This window comes from Branchiostoma belcheri, unplaced genomic scaffold (assembly GCF_001625305.1).
Source record: "Branchiostoma belcheri isolate BF01 breed outbred unplaced genomic scaffold, Haploidv18h27 scaffold18, whole genome shotgun sequence".
Lineage (NCBI taxonomy): Eukaryota > Metazoa > Chordata > Leptocardii > Amphioxiformes > Branchiostomatidae > Branchiostoma > Branchiostoma belcheri.
The window spans coordinates 593,101-612,625 of NW_017803268.1; the positions used below are offsets into that span (position 1 = coordinate 593,101).

General features: G+C 42.0%; 1 protein-coding gene across 1 annotated transcript; it reads left to right on the forward strand.

Annotated features, from left to right (window-relative positions):
• Window positions 1–11,340: 11,340 nt before the first annotated feature.
• LOC109467452 (ras-related and estrogen-regulated growth inhibitor-like protein) lies at window positions 11,341–16,397 on the forward strand. The gene is made up of 4 exons (XM_019765441.1): window positions 11,341–11,798; window positions 12,196–12,252; window positions 12,665–12,741; window positions 15,111–16,397. Exons 1-4 carry the CDS (start codon window positions 11,747–11,749, stop codon window positions 15,570–15,572), a joined length of 648 nt encoding a protein of 215 aa, XP_019621000.1. The 5' UTR covers window positions 11,341–11,746; the 3' UTR covers window positions 15,573–16,397.
• The last annotated feature ends 3,128 nt before the right edge of the window (window positions 16,398–19,525 follow it).

A 19,525-nucleotide genomic window follows, 5' to 3' on the forward strand; every position in this document is an offset into this window, starting at 1 on the left:
GATAGAGAGAGAGAGAAGGAGAGAGAGAGAGAGAGAGAGATGGAGAGAGAGAGAAGAGATAGAGATAGAGAGAGACATGGAGATAGAGAGAGAGAGAGGAGAGAGAGAGGGGAGATAGAGAGAGAAAAGGCGAGATATAGATAGATGGAGAGAGAGAGAGAAAAGGCGAGATATAGATAGATGGAGAGAGAGGGAGAGGGGATAGATAGATAGAGAGAGAGAGAAGGAGAGATAGATAGATAGAGAGGATGAGAGAGAGAAAGTCATTACGTTTCATCGTGTTCGCACACTATGTGTACGGTTCCTAAAATGTCCATTGGCGGTTACAAACTGCAAGTTCATTATCCATTTTTGGTACCGGTAAAACCTCGCCGGTTTCCCTTTTTAAACGTGAGCTAGCGGTCGATGACTCACTGTAATTCTAGACAGCTCGAAGTAGCCAGATCGTTTCACAGTTTGACCAGTTGTCAGTCTATTACAGAATTCGGAAGCTGGACTTAGATTATAGTAGATATCACTTCAAGTTCATGTCATAACTGATAAGCTGGATTTCACAGCTGTTCTTTTTTTTTAATTTGCTGCACAGCACACTCTCAATTCCTTAATTTAACACTCGCCAAGCCAGAACGCAATGTTTTAGTAATTTTTCGCTAAATTTGTGGTAAATTGTATCCTGATAAATTGTGGCGTGCCGGTTAGTTTGTGGGCAGCCATGCAGTCCAGTAGTTCGTTCGGTTACTTCCTGTACACGCTCTAATTTGTCAACAAATTATCCTACCTGTACATACGATAGCCTCTACCAGGCCTCGGAAAGCGGCTGGAAATAGTAGAAATCGGCCAGATAGAGAGATAGCTGCTAAGCATGCCAGGGTAGTTGGTCTGCTGGAGAGAACAGTTTGCCGCTCGGGTGCGGCAGAATGTACTAATACTCTCTAGCGGACAAACTCCCTCGGCATGTTATCTCTCTATTTGGCCAATTTCTACTCTTTCCAGCCGCCTACCGAAGCCTGGTAGAGGCTACTCCTGTTGTACTTCTACATGTATGTACTGGGTACAGTAGAAAAACTATCCAGACACATTACCTCGGAAATTACCTGAAGATTACTAAAACGGACAAAGACTAGACCAGACTAAATCAAAGGCTATAACTCTTCAAAGTCTGAAACCGTAATGGTCCTAGACTTGATTTACAACATTCTAGATCTACTCAGACATTCTGGGTTCCCTTTGTCTTTCCTAAATCTCTCTTTGACATAAGCCAAACGGACAAAGGCTAGACAAGACTGCATCAAAGACTATAAGTTACCCGTCTAAACTTGTACTATCTTTAATACTTTCCTTTGTCTTTTCTAAATCTCTCTTTGAGGTAACGCAAACGGACCAAGGCTAGTCTGCATCGAAGACTATATGTCTTCCCCGTCTAAAATTGTACTATCTTTAATACTTTCCTTTGTCTTTCCTAAATGTAGCTCTCTTTGAGGTAACGCAAATGAACTAAGTCTAGACAAGACTGCATCAAAGACAATATGTCTTCCCGTCTAAACTTGTACTATCTTTAATAGTTTCCTTTGTCTTTTCTAAATCTCTCTTTGAGGTAACCCAAACGAACTAAGGCTAGACAAGACTGCATCAAAGACTATATCTCTCCAACGTACTATCTTTAATACTTTCCTTTGTCTTTTCTAAATCTCTCTTTGAGGTAACGCAAACGGACCACGGCTAGACAAGACTGCATCAAAGACTATATCTCTTCAACGTACTATCTTTAATACTTTCCTTTGTCTTTTCTAAATTTCTCTTTGAGGTAACCCAAACTAACTAAGGCTAGACAAGATTGTATCAAAGGTAGTAACTCTTCCTAGTCTGAAGCTCTAATACTAGTAATAGTAGACCAATTTTTACATTTCTTTTGTTTTTTCTAAATCTAAAGACAAGACAAGATTACATCAAAGGCCTACTCTCCAAGCAGAGGTTTGGGTTTTGGGGGTATTTTTAGCGTGTTTTTAGGCTTTTTTTTTATCGGGGTTTCTAAAAAAAATTCAGTGCAAAAGAGAAACCCCGATAAAAAAAAGCATAAAAACACGCTAAAAATACCCCCAAAACCCAAACCTCTGCTTGGAGAGTATCAAAGGCCGTCTGAAGCTGTAATAGTAGACCAAGTTAACAATCAGTTAGATAAATCCAACTCTCACATTTTTTCTTTGTCTTTTCTAAATCCTTCCTTTCATGTCTACAATCTGGCCGTGATCCTGACTGTACCGATGCCTTTAGGCGACACAGCTGGACCAAAGGAGCTTCCTGATTCATTTGCTGTGGTTATAAGGGTTGCCTTAGGCCACAGGAAGTAAATTTTATGGATGACATCCTCCGCAGACTCCAAATCTAATGCGATAGGGCGAAAAACACAAGGCGGGCCCAAAAAAACAAGGTTCCTACATTTCCAAATTTTGACATCATAAACCTTGTTAAACAAGAAATGATACCTGTATTGTTTACTGACAACTTAATTATAACATTCCTTGTGACTGAAAAATAAGTTTTCAACCAGTGTACAAATGGTTTTCATTCAGTGGGAACATCACGTATGAAAGGAATGAAATACACCACTGCATCAAAGTAAAAGACAAAACATTAAATCAGAGCCTTGTCTTGTCTCCTCTCTTCATATTTATCTGCCATCCACGTTCTGGCATGGCAACAGACATCTTTGCTCATATTCGGCATGTTGACCACTGCCAGAGGACACCCATTTTTTTATAGTTTCAAGTTTTCAAGTTTTATTAATAAAAATCAGCCTTGCAGCTACATGTAGTGCACATACAAGCTGAATAACACTGATTTTTTTTCAATTGTGTAGTAAGTACTGTACAAATACAAAATTAACATTACAATATGTATACAAACACACAAACAAACACATTACAAGGCCATACATGGGCACTAAAGTACAGTCCAGAGAGTCCTGAGAGTTACTGCAAAGACTCGTTGTACAGGCATATTGCCTTGTGTAAGAAAGAGTTTTCTTTCTTTTTTTCCAAAAATCAGGCGAAAATCAATGTGCGCTCTGATGTCATCCATAAAAATTACTTGCAGTGGCCTTAGGACAAAAAGAGGGGTGCTTGTAATCAATATACCGCGGCGGAAAGTTGGGCAGATCAAATCCGTCAGGAGGTAGTATAGCCGGTTAAGTTTGTTGGTGGTCCTGACGGAAGTGGACGTTTGTTTGAACTTGTTCGATGAAAAGTCTGGAAAATTCAGACGTCACGCGAACTTGACTCGTAGGCATTTGATGGATTCAATACCTTTTCTCCTTGGATCGTATTGTTGCAATTTTAGCATAGAGTATCTCCGTACTCTGCTCCACATTATATAATTACATTTTGTTAGCCAGTGTCCTCACTATGAGACAGAAGGAAACAGATTATTTCAGACAATTACAACAATCTCTCCATCATTTCGTCATTTAGAAGATCACCAAAAGACCACGTTTCTACTATCACAAAACCCACTAATTATGCAGAATGTGGGACTATTCATTATCCACTGCCTTCAAAGAAGAAGTCGAACCCCATAATAGCTAGCGTAGTAGTAGAAGTAGAAGTTTTTCCAGACAGATTGTTACCTGTCTCCTGTTACTGTATTGCAATGAGTATTATACTTGATTGTACAAGCAATTAGCCTTCGGGCATGATTTTGCAAATAAAGTTTATTGGAAATTATAACTTAGCGATAAGCTTATACTAGTATATAGGAAAAGTGCCCCCCATAGACCAATGTAAAATTACGCTATCTGTACTACCTTTATGTAGTATCTAGTTGTAGTCAACAATATTCTGACAAAACGAAATTCATCAATCATGTATATGTTTTGACATATTACATGAACTAGCATCTAGACTAAACATTGGAAAATGGATACAGATTCTTTGCGTTTGAAATTGCGGCTAGTGTACTCTTGCGTACTAGTAATTAGTGACTGTTACAAAAGAATTTATAATTGATTTATGGAGTGATACGTCCCATACTGCACTCACACACACAGACCTGTCCCGCTATCCGGATATAACAGCATTTTTTTCATAAATTAACCATATCCGATACAAGACTATTTCGCGTTTTCAATTGCTCAGAGAAGAAACTACAAACTGTAACGTTACCATAGTTTTAACACGTGCCTCCAAATTTTGCTAGAACTTTGAGTTTGACAACATGAAACGAGACAAACTACAAACACTCAACCTTGCAATCGATACAGTTTGTTGACTTTAGGGGTTTGACCTTGATATCGTCTAGTGTGTCACTCAGACACAACAGTCTTTTTTATTATCACAAAACCGATCAATATTTTCGTCTGGTCGTGCCCCCCTCCCCACCCATCCACCTGTCTGGCCGGAAGTGACGTAAGGTGTTGGCTGCTGGTTTCCGGAAGCGTCTGTTGTGGTTAGGTCTGATTCCGACCCACAAAGCTGGGACCGTTCAGAAAGTGTCGTTTCAAAGGTTTAGAGTCGGCAGTTACATACAGCAGGTGCCACAAAACGGATATAGCCTGAGGGGCCCGTCTCAGAACTTCTATTTCTATCATTTTAGGTATAACGTTTTGCTCGACTACATTCATGATAATTCAGGATTATACTTTACTTCCAACAAATTATGGAAAAACCCACCTGGCTATTTTCGATAAATCGAATTATATAATAATCTACAGTGTCATATCATATATTGTCATAAATATTAGTATGTTACTCTTCAAGCAGAAGTCAGGGTTTTCGCTTATTTTTGGCGTGTTTGTAGGCTTTTTATTAAGGTTTATTTTTTGCACTGGAATCTTTTTACGCCAACCTAAAGTTTAGTAAAGAAAAGGAAACCCCGATAAAAAAAGCGCTAGCCCAGAAACACGTCAAAAATCGGCGAAACCCAAACCTCTGCTTGGAGAGTACGTAGTAGGTCCTCTGCGACAGGTGATGCATGATATGAAAGTTATACAGTACTGGACTATATTAAATCGTATTTTGTATCTTTGTAGAAATATTTGTTCAGAAACAACTAGAATTGTTGAAGGTATACATTCATGACCTATACCCGGTACCTCTCGCCTCACGGTGACAATAGGTTAGTAGATGACTTCTGGTTCGGGTCTGGCATTTTTCCTGCTTCCGTACGTTTGGGTAAACTTTGGCGGACTGACAGACTACCTACGTCTGTATGCTGGGGGTGACAAGTCACAGGGAAAACTTGATGTTTGACATACTAGTATGAGATGTCTTCTTTTTTTAGCTTCGTCAGTAAGGCCACAGCAAGTAAATGTTATACATCACCCGCAGACTCCAAATCTAATGCGAGCGGGCTTAAAAAAACTAGTCTCCACCAGACTCCTTTGCAGGCGGAATAAATAGCAAGCTGGACCCTCTATGGCCGGCCAACTCCTCTGGCCAATGATGTTCCCCTTAGCCGATTTCTACTATTTATTCTAGTATATTTATTCAGGCTGCAAAGGAGTCTATCAAAAAACCAAGACGGGCCGAAAAAAACAAGGTTCCTACAATTCAAAATGTTGACTCAATCATTGCACAAATGGTTTTGATTCAGTGTGAACATCACATATGCACAGCCAGCATTGCATATCACTGCATCAAAGTAAGAAACAAAACATTAAATCAGGGCCTTTTCTTGTCTCCTCTCTTCTTAGTTATCTGCCATACACCTTCCGGCATGGCAACAGACATCTTTGCCCATTTTCGGCATGTTGACCACTGTCAGAAGACAACAATTTTTTTTTTCAAAATCAGGCGAAAATTAATGCGCGCGCTGATGTCATCCATAAAAATTACTTGCTGTGGTCTATATATGAAATGCCTTCTTTTTTCGCTTCGACAGTAGTAACAGAAATGCCAAAGTGATATACAGCTCATTGTTTCCCATTCGTTTGTTTCTTTAACCCCTTGTGTATAATAAAACCTCAAGCCATCTGCCAAGAACTTGATACATGTGTAAACTGTAAAGACAGCTTTACTGTCTTTCTTCTAAGAAAGACCTACTTGGTTCTTTTAACGACATTATACAGAAGTTCTTCTTTCCTTCTTGGAATTCCAAGGCAAGACACGCGACAAGTTGACACGAGGAAATAGCTTACAGTATCGGAAAGAAGTTTTGTGAATGTGTAGTCTCCTAAACATCCGAGTACGCACGTATGTGCCACTGTACAGTAGTCCGGTCACACGCAATGGTAAAGTGTACTACTAGAAAACATCACTCAAAATTTTGAGGAGACTTCCTCCGAGTCACCATTTGTGTAATCTCCAAGCAGATCCCTTTCGGTGGCAAAAAGACAGTATCAAATTGGCCAGGCAGTATCCATTAGCCAGAGAAGGTCGCCGGCGACCGACGGGTGGGGGTAGCGACAAAAAACGGCCATATATAAAAATCTAACGATCGTTCCCCCACAACCTCTGCTTGGAGAGTACCATTTGTGGGGTTAGCGACAGAAGAAATGGGGCATATGTAATATAGAAAGGTAGCGATCTTCCCCACCAACGTCTGCTTGGAGAGTAGCCTCTAACAGGCTTCAGAAGCGACTGGAAAGGGGAAAAATTTAGCCTCCACCAGGCCTTTCTACGGGAACATGGATCGTAGAATTCGACAAAAAAGAGAGTAAAATTGGCCAAGGGAGTGCCAAAAATTACAAAATAGACGATGGTGGTTGAAAAATCACCACGAATAGACACATAACATGCCAGGGGAGTGAAGTTTGCCGCTCCACTAGTCAGCCCCTTCTGAAGCCTGGTAGAGGCTATCTTCGGAGGACATTGGCGGTAAATCGAGTGTAGATTTTGACAGAGGAAAAAAACACGAGGTCAACAATATCGGTAATTTTATAGATATTATTGATACTCATGATGTTGATACTTCAATTTTACGGTACAAATTAGTGCTGTTACTTCAGATAGAATAGAATTACTATACCTATTCTTGCGGTTCCCTTCATAAAATTGGCATAAAATGGCATAAAGTTCAGACCATTTATTTCAGAGTCCAAGTTCAAAAAACAAGCAAAAGGACACACATCAGCGTTTGGCATTTCACCAAGTTCTCAAGTGTTTTTACGTACATTTCCAGTGAACTACAACAGGTGGCCACGACAGGAAACCGATAAAAACGACACGTCGTAATTTGTGTGCACTCTACTTAAAAAGGTACGTCAGAACTGTAATGGCAACAACAACTAGTAGTAGGGCCACATGGACTTAATTTTATGGATGATATCCGCGCGCGCATTGATTTTAACTTGTTCTCAAAAAAAAAAAAAAAAAGGATCACGTCCTCCGAGGCTCTGGCCTGGCTCTAGGCCCGGGTAGTCCATGGTAGTTAGTGACAATACGGAGCCGGTGGTAACTCTGGAGGACGGCACCCAGGCTACCGAAGCTCCACGACGGCAAGACCTCAGTATCTCATACGTACAGTGCCGATTTATAAATTCCGCAAAAAGCTAGCATGTGCCGGCTTGTCGTATACGTCGCTAAGTGCTGCCGCAAATTCACAATACCTGAGCTTTGTATTCCTGTGGTTTAGTAGCATTGTTATTTTTGGCCGGAATTTTTTTATTCGCCCGCGCGCACTAGTTTGGGGGTCTTCAGAGGATGTCATCTATAAAATTAAGACGGTGTGGCCTAGTAGTAGTCTATTTTTGGGTCTCAGTCCACATTTTGCATGGAGACAACTGTCGGAATACACCCCCTGCTAGCCAACGCGTTTCTCATTCAAAAGAGCAGGAACAGCTTTTTTATGGCACAATACAAGTTCTCACTCAAAGGCCTTTGATCGTTGACCTATGATTAATTCACTTGTTAACAAATTATTGCTTCGTATCAGACAACAAACCTAGAGGGAGGGGGGATTGTTATGGGTCATAATAGCTCTTATATGCTAATGAAGCGGAAAATGGTAAATTGGGTAATTATGGCATAGTTGTCAAACTGGGTAAAAACCGAGTAAAATGCTTGTTTTTGTAGGTGATAGGTAGTACTAATTTCGGAAGGCTTTGGAACAATTTTACTACATAATTGTATAAATGTACGAAACTCACACGATATAATGAATAAATGAAGAATGATTTTGACATTGCATTATTATACAGGATTTTCTAACGGTCTTTTCTTACGATTGCATAATTCATGTAGCTTGTACCACTAATCCCCAGACATATGCCCGGCTTCGTATTGTTTTGTTTGTCGTTTGTTTTGTTTTGTACGAATTTCAAGTTGTTGTTTTTGCTACTGTCGCAAAGAGCCCTACGTCAGTAGAATCATAGCAGGTCCTACCACAGTTGGATATTTAAAATTATTTTAAAAAATGTATTCGTGTATGGCTGCAAAGACAGTATCAAACTGGTAAGACAGTTATAATTTGACAGACAGTTACGATTTGCCACCAGAATATAAAGAAGAAAGTCGGATAGAAATGCCTACAAACACGCCAAAAATTAGCCGAAGCCAAAACCTCTGCTTGGACAAAATGTTGGAGAGTAAGAGAAAATGCCTAGTCTTTCCAGCCGTCTCCCGAAGCCTGGTAGAGGCTAGAAAATGTCCACGGCGGAGCCTGTATTGCTGTGGTGGAGGCTACAGCAGACGCCCTGAAGTGTGGCCTGATACTAGGCTACATATTCTAGCCTCTACCAGGCTTCGGGAGGCGGTCGAAAAGAGTAGAAAAAAGGACATTCTATACCAGGAAATTGGTCAAATAGAGAGATAACATGCCGAGGGAGTTGGTCCGCTAGAGAGTTCATTTTGAGGCATGGTACTAGACAATTTCTACTTTTTACCAGCTGCCTTCCGAAGCCTGGTAGAGGCTAGCATAATCAGCATTTTTGGAGTATTGGCCCGTACATCTGCACCTGTAGATATTCCCTCATGACTTCCCGTCCTATATAATAATCATCCGTCAACTTGACGGCGTGGAGACGGCCGATTGTTTCGGCGCTAATCGGGATTTCACGGGGAAGTCGGGTGATAATCTGTCGGCAATTACCGGCTTTCGGGCCCGGTATAAAGACAAAAGAGCAGCCGGGCCGCTTCTTCACTCCGGGATCTAAGGACTTTTGTCAACAATGGCGAATAACAGAATTAACAGACACAACAGACATTGATACAACAGAAGAATGGTGTTACGAAGATCATCAAGGATAATGTCCTTACGTATATCAAGGAGCTTGCGTAGATCAAAGGCATATTCATGAAGTTATTAGTCATATTTTTAGCTAGTATCTAAGAGACTCTATCGATTGCAGTAAAAATAGTATTAATTCTTGGTTATCAACATGTTAAAATGAAACGTGACTTCTAATTCTTCCAGTGTATGATTTTTACGATTTAGCTGATTTTTACTATTTTACAGCAGCCCAAGGTGCCTGGAAGAGACTATTTCTTAACCTCAGTATCCAGGCTCTACGGGCGGTATTTCTCTATGATTGCTCCCTTGAAGTACCGTCCTGACTACTGTATTCTGATGGCCCAAACTTTTTGGAACTTTCCTCCGTCTAGTTCTTGAAAAGTACCGTAAGAACACCCTGAAAATCAGAAAACAGTAAAAAAAAATTCATAAAATTCGTACGAATCCTTAGGCACCCCTACTATACGTATAACATCAGCAAAAAACGCCATCATTAGGTCCTGAAACCGATAACAAACAAGACAAAAGATACACGCAAAATATTTGTCTTGCTCGTAGACCAGTGCAAGCTTTACGAGAGGGTGGGAGGGGGGTGAGAGGACACACCTTTGAAGTGTACACACGACAATAGACCAATGTCCTTGAATAGACTATAAGGAAATAACCCTTCACCGAAGCCATACTCGGTTCCCTTTGGGAGTTGTGCGAACAATGAGGTATCATCACTACAAATTGTTTTACAAGAAGGGGGAGTTTCGGTAGCACCTCGCCATCTGGCAAGTTGGAGTTGTCTGTGCTGGCAGTGACTTCATTAGGCCATAGCAAATAAATTTTATGGATGACATCTTCTGCAGACTCCAAATCTTATGCGAGCGGGCGAAAAAAAACAAGGCGGGCCAAAACAAACAAGGCGGGCCGAAAAAAACAAGGTTCCTTTATTTAAAAATTTTTACTCAATCATTGTATGTACAAATGGTTTTGATTCACTGGGAACATCACATATACGCAGCCTGCATCACATATCACTGCATCAAAGTAAGAAACAAAATTTTAACATTAAATCAGAGCCTTGTCTTGTCTCATCTCTTCATAGTTATCTGCCCTCCACCTTCCAGCATGGCAACAGACATCTTTGCCCATTTTCGGCATGTTGACCACTGTCAGAAGGCAACAAAATTTATTTGTTTTTTCTTTCAAAATCTGGCGAAAATCAATGCGCGCGTCGATGTCATCCATAAAATTTACTTGCTGTGGCCTTACCGTGCAGAGGCGCGAAGTTTCTCACAGCGGTTGATGGATGTATGGTTGAGGTGATTATCGTCTGTTTGCCAATGGGCTCTGTGCGGGAGGGAAGGGACGGGGAACTTCGGACTTGTCAACTTTCTCACAGGACTTACAGAAATAGGACAGGCTTTCTGTGTGTGGCCTAGCCTTCGCACCAGTATACTAGTATTAGAAATTAAAGAAACAAACAACTAAAACGATATTTTTTCTACACATCTTTGTGTTCTGCCATGTTTTGCTGGCGACGGAAGTTTTTCACAGGATTATTTTAAGCTTCTGAGATGAATAATATGTGATTAAAATTATAATGCCTATATCTCTTCTTCTGCTATTATCATATTTACATATAATTTTCTAGATATCTTTGTGTTCATAACTGCCATATTTTGCTGGTCACTGATGTTTTTTACAGGATTATTTTAAGCTTCTGAGACGAATATGATTTAAATCTTTACGTGATTAAAATTATAATGCCCATATCTCTTATTCTCCTATTTATTATTTTTACATAATTACTTGCAAGATGGTCAGAATATGAAACCCAAAATATTGCAGCCATAATATTGTTGTTGCAGGGGCAAAGGAATTTCAACTGGTCTTCAACTCTAGACTAGCACCTTACCAAAAACTAAACAAAAAGTGAGGCATTTGGCTGTCTAAAATGCAGAGAAAATTTATACATTTCTGTTTTCTACACTTCTGAAATAGATAGTTTTGCCAGACAGATGTTTATTTTTCTGGAAATGCCGGTTTTTATGTTTTTATTATTTTTCACACCCTGTCCCTCCCTCTGCTCGGTAAGAAATCGTACGTCCCGCCCACCCGCTCCCCACTGCGCATGTCAAATGCAGCCTGTCAACAAAGCAAACTTGCAAATGAGTTGGAGAGGTCATATACGGGCGCTCGAGCCCGGGCCAGTCATAACAGAGGTGGGAAGCACAGAGGTAGGAGCTCGTACCGTGCCGACTGGAACACTTCCTCGGGGCAGCTGCAGCGTAAGCCCGCAGGCCGTCACCGCTAGCTCCGGTGTCTCACCCCGTGTGGACTTGACCGTTTCTATCCGGAACTTTTGCGTCGGGATTTTTAATTGCAGACGGGATTTCTCGCATGGCCTTTTCTCTAAAGCGGACCTAACTTCATTTGTGTCGGACCGTTCTGCTTCTATTGACTACCCAGCGACTTTTGTGTGAGTGTGCTGGCTAGGAGCAGACCGTTTTGCCGTGTGAGGAAATTTTCCCAACGGGACTCTTTGTGACTTTTAGCCGCTGACTTGGCAAATCTGAGGAGCATTCTCACCACCATGGGTGACATCAACCTTGTCGTCGTCGGCAGTGAAAACGTCGGAAAAAGCGGTGAGTTTTTCCTTTTAATTTGGCATTTTAATTGAATTTCCTTCGGTTCGGTGTCGAATGTATTTTTCTTGCTCTCAGTCTTACTCAAGACCCACTCTTAATACACAAACGTATTAACAATATACTTACATTTAGGAGTTGAATTTGTCGACTACTGGAAGTCAATTTTGAACGTCTGTCCGCATGTTGTGGTGGTCATTCACTGTCATGCATAAGAATAGGATTATGTGGGCAAGTACGGTCCTGTCTAGGCCTACACCGTACCTTTATACAACAAACACCTTCTACTAGAGGAAGTTACACCTAATAGGCCGTACGTGTTTGCTTCTCAGTCGATTACCTGCCCTTTGATTAATAAATGGCCACAAATATTGACTCATTTTCTTACCCCCCACAGCTTTGACAGTCCGCTTTCTGACCAGGAGATATATCGGAGAGTATCAGTCTGATACAGGTACGTTACCAAGCAAGACAAAAACGTTACATAGTCTCCATCTAATGGTTTTCTACTCAATTTAACGTTTTAATGGTTTTTAACGACACCTTTTTGAGTAGGGGACGTTTATTTGTTAACCGTTAGTACACAAGGGGGGTGATTGTCTTGAAGATTTTTGGAGAGATAAATTTTCGGTTTTCGGAGACACGGAAAAAGGGACACTAGTACAGGAGTTACCTTGTAAGTACAAAGGGTTTCGGGTTCAGGTTTCTGAGTCTGTTGTTTATGGACTTGTAGTTGTGTGTAGTCCCAAGCGGTTGGAGCATAAGGGTACTTTTGTTGGGAGGGGTGTTGCGGGGTTGTTCGTGTCGCCTGTACGGTGTACCCTGCACACACACCCGTGCATTCATGGCCCTCTCTCCGGTTACAGATATTGTGTACAGACACCAGACCATGATTGATGGAGAGCAAACCAACATAGAGATCCTGGACGTCAGCACTGGAAAGGTGGGTCTTTTCCCTTGTCTTTGAACCGTAAACTGCTGTGCTGCCCTTCGGGGTTAGTCTAACACATCCAGATGTAGAAACTACAAGCCTTTCGAAGGGGGAAGTTTTTTTAGGAACAAATTCATTGCGGGTTTTTGAAAGATAAGACGATTGGGAGTTGAGGTTTTGGCGTGTTTACGCGAAATGGCCCAGTGTTTGCTCCCAGAATTTGCTGGCTGTATAGCTCGTTGAAAATCAACCGAAGGCTCAAACAAGTTGATTCGGGTGATGCAGACATTCGGGCCCGGCGAAGAATCGTTTCCATTCACCGCCCTCGAGATTAAGTCCTTGTTTAACAAAGAAAATAAAAACGTCACGGAAAAAACTCCAATCAGAGGAAAATCCTCTTCAACACAACAATGTGCGGTCGGTGTGATACATGCTGTTGGGATTAGAACCCGGGACTCTTGATCTTTCTGGAAAGGCACACAGGAGTCCTCTGGCGTGCACGGTAGAATGGGCAGACACAAGGCTGGCGTACAGAGAGGAAAGGACCAACACCCGAGCTACAAAATCCGCAGACAACCTATTTCCCGCCGGGACCGGCACAAATCGCTGCATTCACGGTTTTCCCGCAATTAAAAGTCGTGCAAAACTTTTATTCAAACGCCGACGTTTTTAACCGACTAATCCAACCCGACAAGACGAACCCCGAAGTTCACGGCAAAATGGTTGTGTCTAATCCGCGAATCGTGTTTAGAATTACGGTTTAAATATCGGAGCCAAGTGGGTCGGTCGGGCCGCGGTGGTTGTGGTAAATCAACCCCGATCGTTTGAATGGGTTCAGCGCGCCGGGGGTCGGTATAGCCCCGGGCCGTAAGTACAGGGTGCCCGGTGCTCCAGACGGCGGCACCAAATTTGGCCCACACACGGCTTCTAGAACGGAAACGTCGCGCTGAACTGTCATCTTGCGACGACAGACGGCTCCATTTTGTACCCACAACTTATAACTCAATATCTACCGTGATTTTTAGTGCCTTTTAACTCCAAAAACGGTCGCTGACTCAAAACGTTGCGAAGAAAAATAACACCTAGTTGTTGGGACACGATACAGTGCTTTTGCAAGGAAATTTCACGGTTTTGAGTTATGCAGACAAATGTTCCAGGCGCTACCCTCCACTCTTTCTTTGTCACTAGAAATGAATGTTGCAATTCCTCGGGAAATTAGGAATTTTCGTGACGATGACAGTGAGTGAGAGAATATCTCGATGCCCAGACTAAATACAGGACCTGACATTCGTGACTCTCGGTTTATTTTTGTAGAGGGGCCGGAGCACTGGGCTAGCTTCCTCGGTGGGGCATGTTTTGAACCAGGCAACCCCACAAACGCACGTCTGGGCACTCAAGCGTTCATTACTCCAATCCAGACCGCTATATCTCTTACCTGAGAGTGCTTTTCTAATTGGGAACCCAGTAGTATAAAGACTTACCGCCTGCACATGGCCGGTTTTTAGTTTTAAAAGGCTCATTTTAATCTACAGCGAATTTCGGGCACGTAGTAAGTGTTTAAACTTTAACTAGCGTTACAGTCGTTGTGTTTTTCGAGAGACCCTTGTGACAATGAGTTCGATTCTTTGTCAAAATAAAGACCTTTATGGTTTTGTGGACACAATGTTGCTAACTTCGGTTCTACTCCCGTGGTTGTCTCGGCGACATGCCGTCATTCTGACACACCTCGGCGGTTGTCAAGTTTGCTGGTCCGACTTTGTCGCCTTTGTTGACTGTCAGTCACACAAAAGAAGGCGTTGTTCAATGTGTAGCTCCAAAGGTCAGACCTGGAGTGCCACGGGTGATTTTTTCCCCGCTAGATGGGGTGCTAACGAGTCGGGGTGGGGTCCGGCAGCCTGTCGGCCTGTTTTCCTTGGAAATTGTATATTAATTAGGCACACGTGTGCCGTTGATCCTCCCCTACTACACGCCTACATTTTTTGTTTCTACGGTAATCTGGTGGAGACAGCCACACTGTTGTACGGAAAGCCCGGTAGGACTATATTTACCTTTCCCATGGGCACACTTCATAGAAAGGGGAACTGATTCTTATTTTAGGGGCCGTCCATAAATTCCAGACGTTTTCTAGCCTCTATAAACTACTGTTCCAGGCTTCAGAAGCGGCAAGAAAGAGTAGAAATTGATAACATGCCAGAGGAGTTGGTCAGCTAAAGGAGTACAGTTTGTTGCTCTGTGCAGCCGCTTCTGAAGCCTGGTAGAGGCTAGACGTTTTTTTTCATGATTTAATAAAGAAAATATGTAACACTGTATTGGTGTATATGTGCATATTTTGTCTATCATTATACTAAATTTTCTTCCCTTTTTCCTTGTGTCCTCTTCAGGGTGGCGATTCGTTGCTGACAGACAAGCAGATACGGTGGGCGGACGGTTACGTCATCGTGTACAGCATCTGTGACCGGGGCAGTTTCAACCGGCTCCGGGACGTCATCCGGGACATTCGCGACATCCGGGCATCCGAGAACCACCACCATCACGGCCACCATTACAATCACTACTCCATGGTCATCATCGGTAACAAATCGGACTTAGAACACCGCAGAACTGTGTCTACTGAGGAAGGAAAAGCGCTAGCCGCTACCTTAGAGTGTCCCTTCGCAGAAGTTTCGGCCGCGGACAGTTACCACGATGTTGCAAGGACAGTTCAAGGACTTTTGAGGAGCGTACACGACACCAAGGTCATGTTGAAGAAGAGAAGAAATAGCCAGAAGTTCGCCACCGTTGCCAAGGCACTAACGGGAATGTTCGGAGGAAAGAAGACCACAAGAAAACGACGCTCCTTGTAAAAAAAAACAACAGAGACACAGACCAGAACTGTTATGTCTAAAAAGCGTCACTATAAAATGTATATCAGAAGTATCTAGCATGTTGTCGTAATGCATGTTGTCCTAAGAGAAATGCACAAAGTGATATGTAAATATGTTAATGTTATTTATGACGTTTCAGTGTTTTTTTCACCGCCTCGCAAAGTTACATTATACCACTCATTGCACTGTTGGAATAACTACACAAATATAAACTGTTAGCTAAGGCCTATCGGAAAGTATAACGACTGTATCTCTTCCCTTTCGAAGAAAAACGAATTTTACTCAGTTTCCCAATGTTCAAATGGAGCCATACAGAAGAAACAAGTGTGAAAATTGTCCAAATTTATGAAAGAAATTTTCGGGGAACATCGTTTCAGCGACTAGCTTGAGCAGTGTTCTAAACCCGATATTTTTTTGTTGTCGTCCCCAAATGGCATGAAATTATATAACTAAGAGAATGAATATATTTTGTAGATCGTTACGGGGCTCAAAGAAAGGTCCCTTCTATTTGAATGTAAATATTCCGCGGCGTGAGCTGTAGGCAAAATACACAGTCCTCAAACCGGTCGCTAAACAAAGGATCTCTTCTATTTTGTATGCCCTTCGCTATGCCATGTTGCTTCTTGACCTTTTTCTCTGAACATAATCGGCTTTTCTCGCTCACATTTGTTTAGAAACCTTCCCACTTCCCACCCCTCTACAAAAAGGGTAGATCACTCCAGACTGTAAAAACAGTTTTGTGAAAGCTATTCCAATGTTAAATCCTTTGTACCGAAGGAAAATAAACGCATGTTTTCTTGTTTATACACGGAATCTTGGTGGTTTTCTCTTGTTTGTTTGAAAAGGGCGAGCCTGGCTCTCCTCCCTCGCATACTCAGATCATCAAGTCAATACAACCACTAGAGTACATAACAAGCATTGTAGTGCACACTCCACAAGCATTAGGACGGCACAAAAAGATGATTCATTCGATAAAGAAGGACTCCCATGTAGCCAACAATGGAAGACACAATTAATTAAGATTCCTTTTCGGGAGGATGACTGTGCGAAGTGACATGAGTGTTGGTCCGCCATTGTCTGTCGCAGTCCTTCCACCATAGGTTGTAGATAATTCACGAACCGTTAAACAGGATGATGAGAGAGTAGAACATCAGACCACCCCATAGAAAATGTTGCCAGGTTTGTTCACGAATATCCCAGGGGATGTGGAGACTAAAAAATTAGCCAGAGTACAGAATATAAACGCTTGAAGGACGCACAGAGAGGTACAACAAAACAAATTGGCTACATGCATTTGTTCTGAGGGTAGCCTGAATGCGTAGAATCCATAGCTTATATTCTAGCCTCTACCAGGCTTCAGAAAGCAGCTAGAAAGTGTACAAATCGCATCCAAATACGATGATATACCAGGGGAGTTGGCCCGCTCTGAGAGAACATTTTGCCGCTTCCCGAAGCCTGATAGAGGCTACTTACTAGTATATTCCACTGAACGTGCAATCTCCAAACAGATGTTTAAGAGTTGTTCGGGGAAGGGGGTGTCATTTTGTATGTCGACGTCTTTCTACTAAATTTTAGTGTGTGTGTTGGGTGGGGGGGGGGTGAACAGATACCACCACCGACAGGCTTTGCGTAATTTTCAAGCAGATATTTCGTTGTCAAAGTCGTATAATCAACTGACAAGAAACTATCCAAAAGGCCAATGTTTGGTAGCCTCTACCAGGCTCCGGGAAGCGGCTAAAAAAAAAAAAAGTAACGAACGACAAAATGTACTCTCTAGCGGACCAACCCCCTTGCCCTTGGCATATTATTATATTTCTATTTCGCCACTTTCTACAATTTTTTCAACGACCTCCGAAAGCCTGGTAGAGGCTAAATTTTTGGGACGACTGTCAGAAAACGATACACAGAAATATTAGGCCACAGTCTTCACAATCAACCAGGCTTCTGCTTGAAGACTACCCTTACCGGTCCCTGTTTTTGGAGCTGTAACAGTACAAGGGGAAGTCAGGCATGGTTAATGCTGGGATCTCTGCACTTCCGAATCCACCTTTGTACCTGCTGGTGAGTTGTAAACAACCGGCGTAAGTTGTGGAAATCTCTACACGGGAACTTCCTAACCCCGTGTCACGGTGCGTTAGACCGGGACAATGTACGGCAGGAAGCGGCCAACCTAAAGCCGATTGCGGGGTGGGGTGGGAAAGTTGGGTGGGTGTTTCAAGGGAACACCGCCCTTTTACTTTTATTCACCGGAAAATAAACCACACCTTTTTCTACGAGAAAGAAAAAGAGGCAAAAATGCTAAAAATTAAGTTGAAGTGGCCAACCTCGAGAGACAACAAAAGAGGGTGAAAATGCCGAAAAAGCTGATTGCGTGGTGGGATGGGAAAGTTGGGTGGGTGTTTCAAACGAGAAGACAATGCAAGGGAACACCGCCCTTTTTATTCACGGGAAAAGAATCCACACCTTTTTCTACGAGAAAGTTGTTTTTTTTCATAGAAGAAGGTTCTTAACTGACTCAACAAAAAGTACAGGGACTTTTGTATGGTCTTCTACAACTAAAAATCTAACAAAGCTAAAATACATGTATGAATAACGTCATCCTACGTACAGAATATATTTATGCGGCAAATTACGTACAGAATATATGTCAGCGGCAACAATAAAGGTTTAACTATTCTCTAACATGTAGTCTATAAGATTTAAACATTCTTTGATGATGTATTTTCCTATTTGAACACTGAATTGGTTATCTCCCCTGAGAACTCAGGTGTTTTTGAAGGGGGGGTGCATGGGCGAAACTTACATGATATATTGAGAAATTTTGTTCTTTGTGTGACAAAAACACTGCATTTTTTCTACCTGTACAAAGTACCAAACACTTAAACAGTGAATCAAAAACCACGCCGTCTTTTGTCGTCATATTTACCAACGGAATTCACCCACTTTTACACCTCCACATGACTTCCGTGCATAGAGCATTGTTAATCAGAAAAGGTATGAGAAAAATGTGTATGAAAAAACTGTTTGGAATGTTTTTTTGTAAAGAGAGTTTGTCTAAGGTATTCGCGCCCTGGAGGTTTAGTCATTGTTTGTTATACGCCATAACGTTAACGTTATTTGCACTTGAACTGGAATTTGTGGGGTCACCCACTCACTTCCGTATTTCTTAAGGGTTCCGAAGACAGGTGAACTATAGGTGTTGACGGCTTGTTTTGAGAGTTCCACTTAGGTAATTGTTTGTCGGGCAGAGCTCTAGCCCTAGGTTAGGTCGTAATGTTATTTGCACTTGTACCAAAATCCATGTTTCACCCACTCATTTCCGTATTTTATGACACATTTTAAGGACTCCGGCGACAGGTGAACTTTGAGGTGTTAGCGTTTTTTTAGAGTTCCGCTGAGGGAATTGTTGAATATTTGTCGGTCAAAGCTCTCGCCCTAGGTTAGGCCGTATGCTATTTGCACTTGTCACCAAAGTTCAAGATTCTCCCACTCATTTCCGTACTTTTTGACACCTTTTTAAAGACTCCGTAGGCAGGTGAACTTTGAGGTGTTGGTGTTTTGTTTTGAGAGTTCCGCTGAGGTAATTGTTGTAGGTCAAGTTGTCGGTCAGATCTCTAGCCCTAGGTTAGGCCGTAACGGTATTTGCACTTGACAGAAATTCATATTTCTTCTGTTTTGTATTTTTTAAGGATACCGAAGTCAGGTGAACATTAGGTGTTGACGGTTTGTTTTGATAGTTCCGCTGAGGTAATTGTTATAGGTATATCGGTCAGAGCTCTAGCCCTAGGTAAGGCCGTAACAGTATTTGCACTTGACCGAAATTCGCCTCTTTTGTATCTTTTAAAAATACCGGAGACAGTTGAACTTTAGGTGTTGACGGTTTGTTTTGAGAGTTCCACTGAGGTAATTGTTGTAATAGTTCTAGCCCTAGG

Bases quoted from the DNA above. Each gene is read 5' to 3' on its own strand.
- LOC109467452 (XM_019765441.1), top strand. From the start codon at position 11,747: ATGGGTGACATCAACCTTGTCGTCGTCGGCAGTGAAAACGTCGGAAAA. The intron at 12,253-12,664 runs GTACGTTACCAA...CTCCGGTTACAG, and splicing joins AGAGTATCAGTCTGATACAG to ATATTGTGTACAGACACCAG. The intron at 12,742-15,110 runs GTGGGTCTTTTC...TGTCCTCTTCAG, and splicing joins TGGACGTCAGCACTGGAAAG to GGTGGCGATTCGTTGCTGAC.